The sequence below is a fragment of the Polychytrium aggregatum genome (genome assembly GCF_025602895.1).
Source record: "Polychytrium aggregatum strain JEL109 chromosome Unknown BJ171scaffold_35, whole genome shotgun sequence".
In the NCBI taxonomy this organism is placed as follows: domain Eukaryota; kingdom Fungi; phylum Chytridiomycota; class Chytridiomycetes; order Polychytriales; genus Polychytrium; species Polychytrium aggregatum.
In genome coordinates this window covers 270254-289696 of record NW_026516237.1, presented here as the reverse complement: position 1 = coordinate 289696, position 19443 = coordinate 270254, and the positions used below count along the sequence as shown (strand labels likewise).

The following is a 19443-nucleotide window of genomic DNA, read 5'->3' as shown; positions in this document are numbered from 1 at the left end:
GGTCTCGGGAGTGGCACCGTCGACATAGAGCGCCCGTCAGTGGGAAAAGTAGATGGGTGCTTGTGCGCTCATGCACCAAGGGCAGACCTGGCCACGCGGATTGAGGAAATCAGATCAGACCACAGTCTGATGACAGCAGTCCGTATTTGGACAGGCCTGGAAGCATTGCCACTTACTCGTTCAGCCATGACGAATGTGTTCCAGTCCTCTTTGTTGGCATGCCTGTTGCAGGTGGGACACTTGACCTTGTTTCTCAAGACAGGATATCCTGTTGCAGTCACGACAAATCAGACAGGACGAGTGCGGAAACGGGCAATCGGTATTCGGGGCAGAACTTGCACGCAGAGGGATTGGTGGTGGGACAGACGTGGACGTTCTCCGAATCTACTCTCCTCTTCTGCCAAAGCGGTATACTATCCAGCAGACATCCGGCCATCTCCATCGATCCTGGTGGGCACTCCTTCTGCATTTACCTGTGATTACGCAAGGCTCGTGGGTTGTGTGGCAGTTGTAGCACACCAGCGACGCATCGTACAACTTGGCATTGCATTCCTCGCAGTCGCGGCGGTCGACTTCCTGGGCCGTCTTTTGGTCCAGAGAGACTTGCAGAACCCAGTCGCGGACCTCTTCTCGTCTCGACTCCTGGTTTTGTCGTAACAATGTATCAGCACTGAGTTCTGTTGCCATGGGCCGTGGACTGGGGCACGGTTTACGTGTGAAGGGGATTGCGACCATAACACGGAAGGCTCAGCGATTCACGTCTTCAAATCCCCCCCCCGATTCGCACACTTGCCTGGTAAATCTCCTCCGGTAGCTCGATGTCGAATGGCACATCTGTGTTTTCAAAGTCGGCGTTCTCTAGAAGCGAGGCGTCGCCCTCCTCAATAGCTTCGCTGATGTCAATGTATCGGTTCCAGCAAACAAATGCCATGGCATTCATGCCAGCACTCTGGACGTGTGATCGAGCGGGCGAGCCAACGATCAGGACGAAACAGCGAGATAATCAGGAATCTGGCCCAAAGTTACCACTCACGTGCGGCCGAGCCAGACCCAGGCTCACGACCGGCGCTGCCCGTACCTTTGCCGCCTCTCCGGCTTCAAAGAAGGCACGGTCGGCTGGGATGTCGCGAGAGTACCGAAGCAGACTGATGGATTGCTTGGCAACAAAATACGCCAGCTCCCGTTTCTTGGAGCAGTAGTTTCGGAGGTTCAGCAGATGCGCAATGAACAGAAAGGTGTGGAACTCGGGGTTGAGGTTGCTCTGAGGCTGCAGCGTCGATCCGTGAATCTGTTGTGGAAAGGACAGCGGCGACGGTTTGGTGCCAGGCGCCGGGGTCAGCGTTGCTTGTACATCGACACAAAGCTGGCAGCAAGGATGTGCGAGCGCGCCGATTCAACGAATTCCTCGGGTCATACCAGCTTGAAGAGCAGATCTTTGAGAGACGCCACCGCCGTTGGTGCCCGTTGGTGAAAGATCTCGCGCGAGAGACGGGCATAGACATCCAGGTGGCTCGATGTCGTGAAGATGCCCCACTTGAGGATGGTTTGGACGCACTGCTCAAACTTGCCTTCTTTGATCATGGCAATGCTATATGTGATCAAGTACTTGCCCAGGATATCGGATCCCTGGGCGGCAGAGAGGGGAGCAACAAGCACGCTCAGCATAGACAGATTGACGGCTGCCTGACTAACCGTCCACCCGCCTCCCTCCTTTCCACCCGATCGATCCCGACAGATAAGGCCTTCATCCCTTGGCGTTGGCGTACCTGCTGGCTTGCCTTTTCAAGGCACTTGTCCCATTCTCCTCGAGATGCGTACAGGTCGATTCCTGCCGCCGCATCGACGTTCACCAGGACCTCGGCCTTGCCCTGCTTCTTCAGATGGGCCACATATGCATTCTCGACGTATTCAGAGTACTTTGGCGCCAACGTCAGCACGGCGCGAGCCTTGTCCCAGAGCCCACCCATAACGTAAGCGTCGATGGCATCCTTGTAAAGCTCGACGCCTGCAAAGAACTCGGCGGCGTGCTGGTACCGCTTGATCTCGATGAGTCGGCTGCCGACCGCCGCCACCACTTCCTGGCCGCGCTCGGGGACAAACTTCATCGCAAGCTCGACGGCCTTCTCCCAGAGCTCTTCCAGAAACTCGATGTTGTTTGTCTGGCTCGGAGTCATCTTGAGATACACGTCGATGGCGCGGGAGTAGTCCTTCTGCTGCTCGAGCATGCGTGCCGCCGCAAGCATCTCGTCTCGCCCAGAGTGGTTCTGCCCAGAGACGTAGCGGTCATACTCGTCGTGGATCTCGGCCACTTTGTGGGGCAGGTATTCCTTGGTGAAGTTGATGGCCTCCTTCCACATGTTGGCGTCCTTGTAGAGCTTGATGGCGATATCTGGCCGCTGGGCACGCAGCAGCAGGCACTCGGCCTTGGTGTATTCCTTCTTGTCAAACACGACCTTGGCCTGCCCGATCAGCACCTCTGCGACGCTGTTGGGCTCGTATGTCTCAGCCACCGTCAGGGCCGCATCCCAGTTTTCGTTGTGGATGTACATCAGTATGGCTTCCTTGGGCTTGCCGGCCAAGATAAAGGCTGCCTCCGCCTCCGGGAACTTGCCCTCGTCTTCCAGGAACATGGCGTGCTTGTAGTGAACATCGGCAAGCTTGTACTTGTCGGCAAAGCGCGAGAGCTCAAAGGCAAAGTCAAAGGCGCCGTTCTCGGTTGCAAAATCAATGGCTGCATCGAGCAGCCCAAACTTGGTGAGCAGCTTGACTGCGCTCTCGCCGCCAAGCGAGCGTGCCCACAGATAGGCCACCTGTTTGGCCGAGTTGGGGCCGCCGTAGGCTTTTCCGATCTGTGCAAAATGCTTTGGAGTCAGCATATTCACTCTGATGGACTGCTCAGCCTAGAGCTTTGTGGGAGCGCAACCGACTTGTGGGGGGTGGAGCGCAATCGTGTGCAAACGCACACACAAACACTCACCCGATACGCATCCTCGTACATGTTGTTGGCACAGTACATGTTGATGGCGGACTTCCAGTCCTTGCCTTCGATGTAATGGTGCTCGGCCTGCTTGAAGTTCCCCTCGGTCTCGAGAGTCTTGGCCAGGTAGAGGTGCGTCTCGATGAGCAGATCCTTGTGGTACGAAGTCACCAGCCGGATCATCTGATCGTATTGCTTGTGGTTTTTGTACATATTGATGGCCAGATCAGGCTCACCGACGGTCAGGTACAGCTTTTCTGCGTCCTTGAGTTTGCCTGGAGTTGCTCAGGCGAGTCAGTGCGATTCCGAGGGCGCATGCTTGATGCAAGTGCAAGTGCAAGTGCGAGTGCAAGTGCAAGTGTGAGTGCAAGTGTGAGTGGACTTGCCTTGGCCTTCCATCTCCTTGGCCTGCGATATGTATAAGAACGCGACCTCCTCCGCGGACATGTACGTCGTTGCCAGCCCGTGAGCCTTTTCCCACTTTCCAGCAGAGGTATACATGTCCACGGCGTCCTGAGGACGGCCATAGGCGACAAAGTATTTCTCCGCCAGAGCATAGTCATGCGTCTCGGCAAAGTGCTTTGCCAGCTGGATGAGGTATGGGCGACCGCTCTCGATGGGCTGCAGCGAGTCGACGATGCTCGTTGCCTTGCGCCACTGTAGTTCAAAAGGCAGTGCTGAAGGTGAGCTCGATCGTCATGATCTGGTCGTCGGATGGTACACCATGCCATTATCCCTGTGCATGCCAATGGCTCGGCGGCTCTCCGATCCAGGGACGCAACAGAGCTTGCACGACGAGATGCGAGCGCTGGATGAGCCACGGTGACAATAGAGACCCAGCGGTGGTCGTGGGCGTACCTGCTTTGATGCAATGGCTGCCTCAATGGCCTTGAGTGAGCACCCAGCCTCAATGTAGTGGTTGATGGCGGCATCCATCTGCTTTTGAGAGACGAGATGGTCTCCCCATTGCTGGAACGGTCAGGGGCAGTGTCAGCGGAGACTCGCACACGTTCATGGCTCAACGCTGGTGCTCGTTCATTGCTCAGCACTGGGACACATCCATGGCTACCTCTTCCAAGTGGATGACCTCTTGCGGGAACAGCAGTCGCGACAGCTCCACGGCGGCCCGGAATGCCTTGCCTTTCTTGTATGCATCGATGGCTCGGTCGGCACTGCCGAGCTTTTCGTATAGCTCGCCGGCCTGAGATGCAACCAGATGCGGGTTAGCCCTCTTCCAGGATCCATACACAACGACTGTGACTTTGCAAATGAGTTGGGTGCATCCGACAAGGCGAGGCGGTCGGACATGACCAATCACAGCATTCGCATGCTGGTGTCAACCAGTCGCGGCGCGCTGTTCCCACACTCCAGGCCAACTCACCTTCTCGTATAGCCCAGATTTGAAGAGGGCGGCGGCGACTCTCTCCGTGATTTCAATGTTGGAGGAAAGATTGTGTTGAGCGAGCAACACAGCGGCTCGGGCCGGCATGCCTGTTATTGTTGTCGTTACAAGATGAAGCAAGTCAGAACCGTGTCTGTGGCTATTGGATATTGGATTTGGCTGCTGGATGTGTCTGCAAGATATCGTGGTTCACATGGAGAACAGGGGATGGAGCGTGCGTTGTACGGGCTTCCGTCATGTTGACAAAGTCTCGCGGCTGAGAGACCACTGGATGCTTACCTCCTTTCAGATAGAGATTCGCCGCGGCAATGTAGTCGCCTTCTTCTTCCTTGAGCTCGCCTGTGCAATCAAGCGCCCGTGGTTGTCAACAGTCGCATGCCAAGAGTGAGGAGTTCCCTTTCAAACAATCAACGTCGGGTCCCAGACGAGGTTGCTTTCAAATTACGAGTGTCTTGTCGTACCAGCTTTGTCTTCCTGGTTTGACTCCAAGAGCCACGAAAAGTAGTTGCGTCTCAGGGTCTCCAGCTCTGGATGGTTCTTGGCCTCGGCCACCTTGATGGACAGATCCCACTTGTGCATGTCTTGGTACATTTCCATTGCCTCTTCTATTTTCTCCTGTGCATTGGTAGTGGTGACAGGAAAATCGGGTGTCCCGGCAGTCAAGATGATGGCTTCGTCGGAGCACGCTGCTGAAGCTGGACGATCGGCAGCACCAAACAGCGAGTGTATTGCTCGGCTGTCCAACGACGTCAGGTCGATCATACCTGGTCCAGATAGATCTGCTCTGCAGCCATAAACTGCTTCTCGAGGATCGCGAGTTTAGCTCGCACAGCATAGTGCATCATCTCGTCCTGACAGAGTTGCGAATCAGATTAGATCCGATGGAGTCACAAAAGCAAAGCTTCGACATCGACCGACGGGGCCAAGCAGTGCTTGTTCTTACAATGTGTCCCTCCAGTTTGAATTCATCGATCTGGATGTTGAGCTTGTGCAAATAGTGTGTCTTGGCCACGTCGCCGAGGGCTGCATAGCATCTGAAAGTGGAGGACGCTTGAGTCGTCGCTGCCCGGTTGATGCATAGATTCTACTGATGAAACAGCCATCCGGCTTATACCCTCATTGACATGCATGGCTTGGGCTGCTATCAGCATCGCCAATGTACTACCTCTCGGCAATCGGGAGTCTCTGGTCCTTGAGGGCCATGGTGCTCAGTGTTTTCCACATCGCCTCTGTTTCCGGCGTCAGCTCCAGGGTTTCGAGCAAGAAGACCGCCCTGAAATCGATGTATGCACACCCAGTCGGGCGTATCAACGATAGCGACTCAATATAGATGCATCATAGCTCTTGCTTTACAGCTTTGCTCACTCACCGTTCGTAGTCCTTGTCCTCGAGAGCGCTTCCGAACTCAATAAGCCCCTCGTCCAGAGTGTATGACACTGTGTTGACGCCTTCGTCCACGATGACCTCGGTTCGTCCTGCAGAGCGCTCAATGTCTTCGACCTCGCCCTACAGCGATGGTCAAGCCGTTGAATGTCAACTTGCCAGGTGGCTCGCGCCACACCCCACAACCGTACATCTACAAGATGAATCATATCCGCCTGGGGCTCACCTTGATGGGAAACATGGTCACTCGCTCAGGCGAGTCGATCGAGTACCAAATGCACAGATTTGATCGACTTTGCGCACAAACAACGTCGCTGTTGGGCACCCACTGGCATTTGTCAGGCCACGTGTTAGTGCGCTGAAACAGCGGGTCAATGCACACCGGCATCCAGATAAGGCCAGAATGTTTGGGGGGGGGGAGTCGACGAGCGTAATTTCTTTTCTGATCAAGAGCTAGTGTGTGCGGAGAACGAGCGCAGAGGAGAGGAGAGGAGAGGAGAGCCGCACGTGCCTGGACATAGCTGCAGTAGTGCAGAAGAGTCGTTCGGGTCTGGGTGTTGATGTCGTAGAGATGCAGCTGCCTGCGTTTGTCTCGAAAGAGGAGCTTGTTGGCCTTTCCAGAGAGCTGCCGATGCCACAGCGAGTCAGCGACTCGGTGAGGGAGCATGGGCCAAGTGTGCGCTCTTCCCGATACTCTTCCGTACTCAGAAACCCATAAGGAGCAAGGGAACAAACCTCAAGCCAATCGATGTTGGCATTGTGATTGATGTCGGCAATGTTCAGTCCGTTGGTCAGATCTAGAATATGGATCGTCTGCAGGTCGATCAGGTAGGCGATGCGCTTGACTTCTTCATCAGATCTTCGCTCGTTCAGTCGCACACTGGGGTGGTTGCGATGATGGTTATGATAATGGCCATGGTAGTACGGGTTAGATGGGCTGAGCGATGCATCCAAACGGCCTCTCTGTGATCGAGGGGGCTACATAAGCCCGACCAGATGCCGACCTGATCAGATGCGGATTCATGTGCTCGGTTCGACACGATCCTAGTATCTCGTTCACGCCATATGTACTGTCGAGTGGTTAAGGATGAAGGCTGGAAACAACGATCGCGGATTGGCGCAGATGCATCCGGTCGGGAACGCCAAAGTGAGGTAACAACAACAACGACAAAAAGGATATTCGACAATCGAAAGCTCGCCGGCGTTGAAGACCATGCACACTTGCGGGTTCTCAAAGTAAAACTTTTCGTTTGAGCTTCCCTGCCACGGAATCTGCGGGTGTTCGGCATGTGATGACTCAGCGGCGATAGTGTTCGTGACGGCTCTACGGGCTACCCCATATGCCTCTCCCTTCCCGACAGAAACACGAGCGAGCGTCTCTGTGATGCGTTGCTGAGCCGTGCCTAGTGTTCATGGGCTGTGGCCGAATGATTCAATTTCGTCTTACCTCGCTGAGTTTGCAGCTTGCGAGATCCCCCATGAGCAGCGTGTCGGGTGTGTTGGCGATCAGATACTGGTCTTGGAAGATGTTGACCTTCTGGATCTCGTATCCGTAGTGGCTCTTGAGGACGATGCGGCTGCCCGTCGACAGGCGCTTGACGATGACCTGGCTCGGCGAGACATAGGTGAACTCAAACTTGCCCTTGTACTTGCTGCGGCGCAGGCAGCAGTCAAACAGCTCAACGGCGCCGCACATGCTTCCCTGGGTCAGCCAGAAGGTTGATGAATGAGCGCCGGGATGAGACCTTACCATGCAGTGCAATGGCTCTGCGCTTTCCCAAACAGTTGCTCCCCGTCCGAGCCACCTCAGCCACCCACCACGACGAGTCGGGAGCCGTCCGGCTTCCAAGCCAGAGACGACACGGTGTAAAAGTTCTCGATGATCTTGACCGGGGCTTCTTCCCAGGTTCCCTTGGAGCTCTGGTAGTTGTATATGTGGAACCTGCGCCCAGTGCGTGCGTGGGCATAAGCAAGTCCATTAGTTTTGACACTTTGTGTGGCTCTGATGATGCTGCATGAGGCCCAAATGACCCACCTGTTGAAGCTGCCGATGACGACGCTTTGGCCACTGGGGCTGAATTCGGCGACAGTAAAGTCTTGCTCTTCGTCATCTCGACTGTAGTCAAACTCCTGAGCAACACGGCCTGGCGGTGCAAAAGTCTGGATCAGCGTCCTTGCTCCGCGATGGGAGCGGTCGTGAGCAGCGGCGTGCCATCTGCTCGGAGCAAGCCCGGCCGAGCGACCCGGCAGATGTACTGCACCTTCGTTGTCGTAGAAGACGACGCATCGGTCCGTTCCAGCAGCTACCACCATTTCACCCCAGCCCAGGGCGCTTGGGGGACAGCGATGGGTAACAAACTTGCCCTGTGATGGCCATCGCATTCATATTTGCAGGTGAATCGGCATTTGCATTTGAATCAGGTGTGAGCGCGGTGCGAACGCCTTGAAGCCCAGCCGGTGACAGCACAATCAAGATATACCTGAGAGGCACCCGATATGCCGTCGTCAAAGAAGAACCGGTTGATGGAGCCGTCCATATGGCCGGTGATGATGGCGTTGCCATCGACGCTGCTGGACGCAGAGATGACACAGCTCTCGCTCTGGTAAAGAGTCGCTGCCTTGTTGGTCTTGAGATTGCCGACGCGCACCTATGCCAGGGAATGCCGGGAGAGCGAGCCGACCATCGAGCCATATAAATGGAGTCGACGTTAGAGCCATGGGTTGCAGAGTGGAGCGAATTGCGCCCAGGGTGGCGAGACAGCAGGGAGAGTGCTACATGTCCTGTCCGGCGAGGTTTACCTTCCCATCGGCCATGCCAAAGACCAGGGCATTGTGCTGCTCCTTGGGCCAGGTCAGACAGGTGATTTCCGCGGTTTGGATGAGCTTGTTGCAGATGGACTTTTTCTCACCCCACTCGAGGCCCAGCTTGTAAACAAACACGATGCAGTCGGACTGAGCGATCGCGAGCTTGGTCGAGTCAGGTGAAAATGCCATCGCGCAGACATAGTAGCTCTTGCCGGCCTGGAGAGATCGCGGACGCGAATGGGGGCGACAATTGATGACGAATATTGCATCAGCGCGAGCGGCGTGCGATGGCGACGAGTCGGGGAGAAAGCAGCAGAAGAGTCGACAAAGTCTGCAGGGGGGCCTGAGTCGGAAATGGCGTCGGCGAGTGGTGCTGGCCCACGGGTGGTAGGAAGTGGAGAGCAGCGACGTAACGGAGGGCATGGAGTACCTTTGGATCGGCTGGCTTGGTAGCGAAGCGGTCCTTGCGCTCGCCCGTCTCGTCAAAGAGCTGCACGACCTTGTCGCTTCCCACGACGGCGAGCTTTTGGTTGTTTGGAGACCATGCCAACGCGGTGATTCGCGAAGGAAGATCCGCGGCAGGGATGATGGACTTGAGATGCCTGATTTGCATGCCGCTGGGATCGAGGACTTGTGTATGCGGACGCGGGAGTGGTGCTGAGTGCGGACGCGGCTGGGATCGAAGCTGTGGTGTGGGGCGATATGAGAAAGAAGAGACGGAAGCGAGACAGGCCGGATGGCGGGCGTGGGTGTGATCGGCAGGGAAGCCAGCAGGAAGCATCGCAGGAGCAGGCCCGGTCGGTCGACCGGCATGCTGATGCGAGTGCTTGGATTCGGATGGTGGAATGGAGTGTGGGTAGAATGGAGTGTGGGTGGAATAGAGTGTGGGTGGAATAGAGTGTGGGTGGAATAGAGTGTGGGTGAAGTGCAATGCAGGTGGCAAGTTACAGGCAATCCAATAAAAAACGGGACACCCGGGTTTTTGACCATTAATCGAATATTTTGTTACCCAATGTTATCGCGCGCTGGCCATGACCATTCGCCAGTGTGTCCAAGAGCACCATCCATCGATGGCACCGAGGATGCAAGCTGGATGACCCATCCCGGGTCCCAGCTCGCAGATCCACTTTCTTCGAGCAGGCATGTCCAGTCATTCGCACCCTGATTGAACAGGACCCGTTCCAGACTGGTCCTGTGTTGCGATGCAAGCTCGAGTCCATCCTCCAGAGGAAAGTATCACTCTCACTCTGCCACACTGCCATCCACCGAGCAGGTCTCTCACACAAGAGGGCAACACACCTCTACAAGTCCAAGCGACTGGATGAGCGAGTGGCACAGTTCAGGGACCAGGTCCGCTCCATCGACCCACGGCGATTCGTTTTTGTCGACGAGACAGGGATCAGGAGATCCATTTTCCCTCTCTACGGATACTCACCGAAGGGTGCTCCGCTTCGCCAGCGCAATCACATGAAACACAAGTCTGTCTCGGCTGCATTTGCCATCAACCACTCTGGTGTGCTGCATCGCATGTACATCCCCACATCATTCAAGACACACTCGATGGTCGAGTTCTTTGAGCGAGCGAGCGAGCTTCCCAGACGACTCTGTGATTGTGATGGACAATGTCAGCATGCACAAGACAAGGGCTGTCCTGGACTGCATCGAGCACCGTGGATGGTCAGTGATCTTCACCCCACCTGCCTCGCCCGACTTCAATCCCATCGAGAACTTCTTTGGGATTGTGAAGCATCAGTACAGGAAGGCAGCAGCGCTGAATGCCTCCGAGGGGTTCAGGATCGGGATGGTGACCCTGTTTGAGTCTGCCGTTCGGAGGGTGCTTCCAGATGTCTTCCCACGGCTGATTGAGCGAGCGATGCGCTTCTGGGGTTGAGTTCCCTCCAATCACCCCGCCATTTTCACGTTCACATCCCTGGCTTGAACCTCTCGGCGATTTTTGAACAGGTCGCTTCCCCAACCAGCCCGCGCAGACGGGTTCCTGCTCTCGGGTATAAATGCCACACCTTCGTCCTGCTACTTTCTTCCCTCATCTCGCCTTGATCTGATCATCGCGCTATTGTACGATAAAAAAGTCTCTGTTCTGACCCGTACCACTGGCAGGCATCCAGCATCCTCTGCCCCCATGCCTCCGAAGCGTAAGGGCACCGGTGATGGCCAGCCTCGGCCACCCAGGCCCAAGAAAGCCAAGTCACAGTCGGAGCCTGTCTCTGGTTCGTATTCTGATCTCACGCATGCTTGGTCGTCTGTTGCTCCGTCGCTCACCACCACTGCTTCTGCAGATCCAATGGATGTCGATCCCACCGAGCCTGGTCCATCTACTTCCTCGAGTACCGGCAAGCGATGTCGCCAGTGCGATGGCACCGATCACGAACGTTGCAACACCAGCAAATGTCCCAAATACCGGCCCCTCAAGAGCTCTGTCGTCCCACTCGTGGATGGAAGGTCATCCGCCCCTCAGTTCAGCTGCTTCAAGCAGACGATGGATGGCTGTTGTCTCAATCCCGCTCTCCGCGACAAGATCCAGGCCACCGTCGAGGCCATGACCCAGATCCAGTTCGAGGCATCCAGGCTGCTCAACCTGCACATCCTCCGGTGCATCGAGCAGGATCTTCCCGTCCCCGTCATCTCCAAGTCCACCCCTGCTTTCGTTCGCCAATGCTTCAAGATCGTCCAGGACGGTGCCCTCTCCCCGACCGGGGACAATGAGAAATACAACGAGCATCTGGTCGCTTCCTTTCGCGACTACCAGACCACTCGGCACGCAGACCTGCCTCCGGCCCCTCGTCTGCCTGATGGTGCTCACAGTCAGCTTCTCACACTGGCTGTCAATGCCTATGCCACCAACTGCACCACCCACCTCGACCTGGCCTACTGGCGACTCCTTCGCCGCTTCTGCGCTGCCGTCTTCCCAGCCAACAAGCATAAGCACGAAGCCATCGAGGCCTGTCTCGAGCTCTTCGAGAAACCAGGGCAGACTCCACCCAAGGCCGATCTCGAGTTCCTCTATCCCGAGTTTGGCCACGTCCTGGACGAGTTTCGGTACAGCAACGACCAGGACCGCTTCCGGGCCCTCCATCGCCTCTCACACCATGTGAGAATCCTCGCCCGAGACAAGATGGTCGACAATGTCCACAAGTGGATCGACTGTGACATGCCCGCCCTCCGAGTCACCGAGCTGCAGCGCCAGGCCAAGCTGGACAAGCTCACTGCCCGAGGCATTCCCTCCGACGACAAGAGGTTCACCAACGCCAAGTCTGAGCTCGGCACCACCAAGTCCAAGATCAACAAGCTGGCATCCAGGATCAACTGGGCACTCAAGCAGCTCGCCGTCGACACTCCTCCGGCCGTGTGCGCGGTGGTCCCTCTGTGCACAGCCAAGGCCAAGTGTGTCAAGATCGACACCGTCGCACTCTGGGAACTCCTTGACACCGAACATCGTCTTGGACTCACATGGGGCATGCTCAAGGATGAAGGTGATGACGGCATCAACAACCAGGATCGTCTCTGGCGCAGCTGCTTCAAGCTGCGTAGTTCCCTCTTCCAAGAGCGGGACGTGAACAAGAAGCTGTTCAACTACGAGATCAGCACCGATGGCATTGGATGCACCATCGGCCTCGTCAAGTTTGTGCGTCGAACCGATCACACCGAGACCATCGAGCCTCCTCCGACTGCCGAGCAGCGCATCCAGGCCCACATCGGTGACCCAAACCCCAACCGCACCACTTGGATTGGCATCGATCCTGGAGTCGGCTCCATCTTCACTGCGGTCATCCAAGCACCGGGCCACCAAGACGAGGTAGTCTCGTTCTCCAATGCCCACTACCAGCAAATGTGTGGCCATACGTCCAATACTGAGCGGCACAACACCATGAAGTATCGACTCGGCATCGAGACCTGGATGTCGACCACCCCCTCGCCCAAGATGTCGTCCTCGGAGGCTTTCAAGGTCCATCTCGCACATGTCCTGCGACCGGAGCTGCGAGTGCAGCTCGACTTCCACCTTGGCAAGAAGGCCCGTCACCATCGCTTCACGGGCCACAAGAGGCGCCAAGTGGCCGTCGACAGGATGTGCAAGGCCGTCCTGAAGCACGCCCCGAGGGAGAATGATGTGGTGATCGCCTTTGGCAATGCGTCATGGCGTCAAGGCAAGGGCTATGCATCCAGCCCTCGGAGGCAGCGGTTTGCTCGGTACTTTGAGCAGTTCGAGCACCACCGACGCCGTCCCAATCACCATCATGGAAGTGTCAAGGTAGTCTCGGCGAACGAGTTCAACACCTCGCAAGTGTGCTCCAAGTGCCTGGAGCCAGTTCGGTTGGAAGGACTCGATGCGCCCAGTGTTGCGAATTCCCACTTTGTCAGGAGCTGCAAGAATCCCAGCTGCCGGACAGTGTGGAATCGCGACGTCAATGCGGCGCGCAACATGATCACAGTATGCAGGTCGATTGTGGAGACCAGAGAGCGACCGGCGGTCTTCACTCGGAGGCTGCCAAAGTGATCTGTTTTATTTCTTGTGGCTTTGCTTGACGCAAGCACAGCACATACTACATGTTCATGGAAACGGCTATATTGTCCCGTTTTTTTTCTGAATAAAGTGTACTCTCTGATATGCGCATTCCGTTTGCGAAAACAACGATGGCACATGTGCATACAAACATGTTGACACCAAACGCTCTGTATATCCCCATCAACTCACTCTGCACCACCATCACCACACTCGCCATCATTACAATCTACACCACCATCACCACACTCGACATCACCACACTCGACATCACCACACTCGACATCACTCGACATCATTACATTCGCCATCACCATCAGCACTTCCATCCCCGATCGGCAGCCTGGTGTGTGTGTGGATCCACCCCGGCTCAGCTGACCGCCGTTTGTTCGTGTGGGCCAACACAGCAAAATCCGTTCATCCTCTGGCCGAGACTACCTTTGGCATCTTACCCGTCGCTCGTCAGTCGCTCGTCAGTCGTTCGTCGGTTGCTCGTAAGTCGCTTACCCGTTGCTTTCCGGCTGCTCATAAGCTGTTCGTAAGTTGCTTTCCGGCTGCTACGGCTTCTTCGAGACCCCGGGCGTCTCCGGGCCTTCGTCCTCCTGGTCGCTTGTCGGATTCCCTCGGATTCCCTCGGACTCCGCCCTCGCCCCGTCATCCGGATCCATCGTCTGGCTGCATCGGCCGCTTCCCCCCCCCCAGACCTAACACGTTTTTTTCGCCTTTTGCTCAGGGATCGGCGTGCCCTCGTCCTGTCTCCTTTGCTTTGCCGTTCTCTGGCTGCACAGGTCTGCTTCCCCTTCTCCTTGGTCTCCAGAGGTCTCCAGAGGTCTCCTGAGGCGGTCTCCCCCCCCCGCCCGATTTGTCCATCGCCAACTGGCTCCAATCGACTCACCCGCTGTTCTTCCGGGCTGGTGTTGGGCTGCCTCCGAGATTCGTCGTCGTCGGCATCTCCCATCGGGCCGCTGGCGCCTTGTCTCTTCCTCGTCTCTGCTTTGCGGGGCCGCATCGTTGTCGGCTCGTACTGATCTGCTGCTGCATCCGATATTCCTCTCGTCTCTGCCGCCATCGGTATCTTGCTCGGGTCGCCGCCGTTGGTATTTCATTTCATCCCATTTCATCCCATTTCATTTCGTCACCGTCACCGCCATCGTCATCGCCGCGACCGGTGGTGCTTGCTTTTGGACCTGCAGCACACCGCCGCCTTCAGTCTCGTCAACGGCCCTCTCCCCCTTCTTCGGCACCAGTCTCGCCCGTCATTCTCCCCGCTACTTCCACATCGGCCCTGCCCCCGCTGTAGCCGGAGATAATGTCGTCTGTGTCAGTGCTCTCGGCCTCCTCGGCCCTGGGCACCCAAAAGTCGTCGTCGCAGGCGCTGGCCTCCCATCCTCCCAGCTCTTCCGAGTCCGACGACGACGACTTTGCCACCACTGGAATCCCCGATCCGGCCCTCCACAAGCAGCTGCAATCCCAGGACTGGTCGGCTCCGCTGGCCGATGTCAACTATCCTTTCTTTTCCAAGGTCGGGGCCTACTACTCCACCAACGTATTTTCTGCCCGCGATAAAGAGCTCCCATCGTGCCAGCAGAACCAGCTCTTCCTCGGTCCTCCGCAAGACGATGTCGAGGGCTGTGTGCTCGATCCCAACGTCGAGCCTGCGCGGCAATATATACCCAAGAAGCGGCCGGCTTCGTTTTCGGCTCCGGCTCCGGCTCCGTCCGATGCCCATCACGATCCCCGTGGTAAGTCGGTGGGCCCCACGACTATCGCTGCGTTCGTCCGCGCCGGTCTTGGGCCGTTGCTCGGGCTGTGCCAAGATAGCGCTCCTCGGCCAAATGGGAGCAGCCAGCCAACTGGCATTTGTAATCTGGCTGCTGCACCACCGGCTCGCAGTTGCCTCTATCGTGCAGAGTTCCAGAACGATGCCTCCGGCTTGGCTCCGGCTGGGCTATAATGCCGTTGGTGGACTCAGCGTGCGATTTGTGTGCCTGCACGCTCGGTTTTTGGCTGACCATCATCGCTCGCTCCGTGCTCCCCTGAACATCGCCCCGACTGGCCCTGTCGCCCTCAACATGCTCTCGAATTGTCGTCGTCTGTAACGAAATGCACCACCCACTCGCCACGATCTACCTTGGACGGATGGACATCGGCCCTGCCCTCCTCCAACTGCGACCCAACACATACCGTTCGACCCTTGCTCAATACCTCGGATTTGCACACCAAGTCTCCGTCGACCCGCACAGCTGGTCGCATCGTCATGGTGTCGACCACTGGGACCCATCCATGTCTGGATCGGACCCTTACGACTCACAGCCGTCGAAACGGAGATACCGAATGGCCGATACGGATGCATCGGGGCCCGGACGCCGCGATCGCTCGTGGCACGGCGGCCAACACGCAGCCCTGTCGGGTAACGTCCGGTCCGAGTCGTATCCTCCCCGGAGCACGCAGTCGGATGATCGATTCGAGTCCGAAAAGGTAGCCATATCGACCTAGATCAGCAATCCCATCCGGTCCGCCATGCAGTGCAATGCACATCGTCCCAGCTCGCTGACCAGCCAACGCCGGACATCCCGATACGAACGCAGTGAAGCGCTGTTGGCTCTCACTTTGATGGGCTCTGGCAGCCCACCGAGCCCATGTCTCACGATCCCTTCTCAGACTGACACTCCAACCCCTCTCCTCCGCGCTGCATCACCCTCGCTAGACTACTGTCGATCCAGCAGCCCCCGCCTTCGTGTTCAAATCGCTGTATGCAGAGTGTCTGAGGCTGATATCGGACCTCCCAGCACCGCCGAATCTGGACATGGACAAGCTTCGGTCACTTGCACCTGCCAAGAAGCCGACTCTTGAGGCGCCTTGCCCCGTTCCGGCAGCATTTGTTCACATGTATGTACTGGTTTGTGTCGACGGGCGCCATCACTACTGGACCAGCATCCCCGTGAACTTTGGTGAAATAATGCCGTCACCAAGTACACCGAATTGCTTCGAGAGCTCGATTGGGGTGGCGTTGCATCCTCGCCGTGGCTGATGGCGATTGCGCATACGCTCGGTCTGGGCTAACCCAGCACCATAACAACCCGATGCTCCCCGCACTCATCGTTACACCACAGGGATGTGGACTCGTCCGCCCCCAGTATGGATACGAACGACGTCGACGTCCTGATGAGCGACGTGCCTGCCTCGGATGCTGCACCTCTCGAGACCGCGACGTCCGAGGCAAAAGCACCTATGGACCTTGTTCCGGAACCTGCGCCTGCGTCTGCACCAGAGCCCAAGCACATCAAAATGGAAATCGATGTCGTCTCCGCGGCGTCAAGTGCTCCGCAGGTCAAGACCGAGCCCGCCAGCCCCGTTGGCGCCGACAGCCACTCTATTGCCTCGGCGGCTCCGGCAGCCATGGTCGGGGTCAAGACGGAGGTGGAGGCTGTGCTGTCGACCAAGCCGACGTTCAGCTTCCGGAAGATTGGGGACCGAGAGAGCCTGATTCTGTCGTGGCAGAGTCTGCCGGATCTCTCGAGCATCCAAGTTCCGAAGGAGCTGTTGGTGATCGGCATGGCGGAGCCGGCATCTCGTGTTCGGCGGGACTCCTCGATCTCGCGGGCGAACATCAAGCAGGGTAAGCAGATTGCGGTCTGCTTGGTGGCGTTTTGTGGCTGTGTCATCCGGTTTGCATAGATCTTGTCGCCACCGTCGCAGATGCGGTGCATACTTTTCTCCTATTGTATTGGTCTCTAATGCGCTTTTTGGACTCGCCCTACTGTTTGAACAACCAGAATCGAGTGCCGGGCATGCTCGGTCTGCTGCGACGCTGTCCAAGAAATCAGACTTGAGCTCGGACCGAAAGGACGGCTCCGCAAAGCGCAAGGAAGCCACACGCGACCGCAAGGAACTCGTGCATGATCGACGGGACTCTGCGTACGACCGCAAAGACCGCTCGTATGATCGCAAGGATCGCTCGTACGATCGCAAGGAGACCGGCCACGATCGGAAAGATCCTGCCGTCAAGTCCGAGATCACCTCACCTCGGCTGCACTCAAGCCATCATCAGCACCACCATGCTGATGATCGGCCGAGCGTCCTTGGCGGCGCTCGCGAGGTGAAACATGAGACGCAGACGACGAGCCGATCCAGTGGCTCGAAGAAACACAGAGACGATCCAGGCGCCACTGAGTCTTCAAAGCTGAAACTGACGGCCAAGATGACGCCTGCATCCGCAGCCGCCAGCGACGGCCCGTCACGGACATCCGCTCGGTCCGATACCCCTCAGCGGCAACAAGGGCTGCTGGATCCAAGCGTCAAGCAGCCCTCTGGATCAAGGCCATCGCACGGCGCGTCAGAGTCCCATGCTCGGTCGTCTCTGTCTGCTGCCAAAGATGCACCCGGTGCGTCAGTGAAGACCGAGGGACATAGGCTCGACAGCAGCGACAAGCACGATCGCGACCACGCATCGAGTACGCGGCCTAGACGACGCAGCGGATCGGCCATCCCGACCATCAGCACTCGACCTACCGCGAGTTCCGATCGATCGGCTTCCAACGTTACGGACGAGCAGGGTGGATCGATCAGGTCGCCGACAAGCCAGACGTCAGGTGCGGCGGCTGCTTCATCTGCTGTGTCGTTGGCGGGTCGGATAGCAAGCCCCGTCGGCGATTCCAAGACGCCCATCAAGCGCATGACGCTCTCAGAGTATCAGAAGGCCCAGCCGACACCACCGAGTGGCTCAGGTGCAGATGGAGCTGTGATGTCGCCGAAACCAAGGTCCGAGCCCAAGCACATCAACACCGCCGCCCCTGCCACCCCCGCCGCCCGCAACATCAATACCACCAGCAACACCACCAGCGCCTCCGCCAACAACACTAACAGCAGCAGCGCCGGGCGCGAGCTGAACAAGGACGAGCGTAGCCGGCAGTTCCGGCGGCTGTTCCGTGCGCACAAGGAAATGTGCAAGCAGATCGAAGTGTGCGACAACAGCAAGTCGTCGTGCATCCACTCTTTCGCATCGATTCTGTTCCTGCTTCATGCTTGGCAGGTGGTGAGTATTACTGGACTGGACTGAGTTGGATTGTGATGGATTGTGTTGCATTGTGATGTTCATCTCGGCGGGGCATGGGTAAGGTGCACTGAGTGAATAGCAAAGGGCTGTGGACTGTTTGCGCTTGCGGCCAGCCTCAGTCCCGCACTCGCCATGGCTGTGAGTCAGCGCTCCTATGGCCTGTTCCGTCCTTCCGATTTTTTCTTCCTGTTGACACATGCAATCCCTCCCTCGATCCAGGAAATCGACAACCTGCGAACGACCCGGAGCTTGGATCTGGCTCATTACGTCATCGAAACGTGGCCAAAGGAAAAGGGATACATGCGCAAGCGTATCCAGGTGCTGCGGCAGCCAATCCCCGAGCTGGCGATGTTTGGGTGAGTTCTGCCGTCTTGCAGGAAAGGGATGAGTGCAGGCGGTGCTGTTCGTCGATGTGCATGTGTATGTGCATATGTATGTAGAGCCCCGAGAGATGCAGAGCTGCGTCCTTGGCGGCATCTGGGTGTGCAAAATCACTGCCCTTTTCTCACCCTCCGACCTCCTGCCACGTGGCATCCGCCAATGGCGCCCTTCGTTGTGGTCCCGGTGCAACTCGTGCAGCGACCGGATCGTAGACCTGATCCAGTACGAGCTCGGATGCGCCTTCCCAAGCGACCTGGGTGACCGCGATATGACGCGCAAGTTTGAGGCGCTAAAAATGAGTATCGAGCAGAAGGAGGCGGTCGATATCTCCACCGTGACAAGTGAGTTGAGCTACACTGCACTGCACTGCATGGCCGCAGTTGAGGCCGTCGCTGGCATTTTGGAAACGACGCAGCAATCTCTCTGTGCTTACTTGAGGCAGGCGGGTCGAGGTGGGAGGTGGTGGACGATTTTCTCTGACCTTGGCGACACAACCTTCATCAATCCACCAGAACACTTTCCAAAAGTGACGAGTCTCGCAATCGGCACGGATCTGCAGTATGCCCTGAGCCTCTACCGCGAGTGCATTGACGAGTACCGGCTGAGGCACCACATTGCGTTCAACTTTATCAGCTTTTAGAATGGTCTCGAAGGCCGGGCCCGCCCGCCCGCAAACAGCCAAACGGTACCGATGGTTGGTCCAGCCGGTCGATCAATGCACCCGTCTCCGTTGGATCTTGGACAGCCGGACAGATACGTCGCATAGCACGGTGCAGCGGGACACGACGCAATGTCCTATGATGCGATGCAATGTGATGCGATGCGATCTGAGGTGATAGAATGTGATGTATGGGATGCGATGTGTATGATCTGTGTGACGTGGGTGTGGTGTGGTGCTTTGAGTACAGTCTTGGGTCTCA

The 19443-nt window shown here is 57.2% G+C and overlaps 3 protein-coding genes across 3 annotated transcripts; 2 read left to right on the top strand and 1 right to left on the bottom strand.

The window, feature by feature from the left end:
* Nucleotides 1-36: 36 nt before the first annotated feature.
* BJ171DRAFT_584638 (uncharacterized protein) lies at nt 37-9180 on the bottom strand (the record flags this gene model as incomplete). Its single annotated transcript, XM_053114313.1, has 29 exons — nt 37-87; nt 177-268; nt 474-642; nt 788-949; nt 1079-1288; nt 1417-1626; nt 1767-2849; nt 2978-3241; nt 3410-3634; nt 3836-3946; nt 4047-4178; nt 4359-4468; nt 4659-4718; nt 4841-4994; nt 5144-5230; nt 5323-5413; nt 5545-5652; nt 5749-5885; nt 5989-6090; nt 6280-6387; nt 6498-6725; nt 6834-7034; nt 7210-7464; nt 7581-7704; nt 7798-7906; nt 8024-8126; nt 8243-8410; nt 8562-8783; nt 8998-9180. 29 exons carry the CDS (start codon nt 9178-9180, stop codon nt 37-39), a joined length of 5259 nt encoding a protein of 1752 aa, XP_052964070.1.
* Nucleotides 9181-14395: 5215 nt separating this feature from the next.
* BJ171DRAFT_584636 (uncharacterized protein) lies at nt 14396-15040 on the top strand (the record flags this gene model as incomplete). Its single annotated transcript, XM_053114312.1, has 2 exons — nt 14396-14828; nt 14997-15040. 2 exons carry the CDS (start codon nt 14396-14398, stop codon nt 15038-15040), a joined length of 477 nt encoding a protein of 158 aa, XP_052964069.1.
* On the top strand, nt 14998-19305 carry BJ171DRAFT_193758 (uncharacterized protein). The gene is made up of 7 exons (XM_053106204.1): nt 14998-15564; nt 15794-15975; nt 16200-16705; nt 16863-18121; nt 18362-18498; nt 18722-18864; nt 19036-19305. The coding sequence occupies exons 1-7, from the start codon at nt 15190-15192 to the stop codon at nt 19161-19163; spliced, it is 2730 nt and encodes a 909-aa protein (XP_052964068.1). The 5' UTR covers nt 14998-15189; the 3' UTR covers nt 19164-19305.
* Nucleotides 19306-19443: the final 138 nt, after the last annotated feature.

Bases quoted from the DNA above. Each gene is read 5' to 3' on its own strand.
- BJ171DRAFT_193758 (XM_053106204.1), top strand. From the start codon at position 15,190: ATGCACCACCCACTCGCCACGATCTACCTTGGACGGATGGACATCGGC. The intron at 15,976-16,199 runs GTATGTACTGGT...GTTACACCACAG, and splicing joins CCGGCAGCATTTGTTCACAT to GGATGTGGACTCGTCCGCCC. The intron at 18,865-19,035 runs GTGAGTTGAGCT...TCAATCCACCAG, and splicing joins CGATATCTCCACCGTGACAA to AACACTTTCCAAAAGTGACG.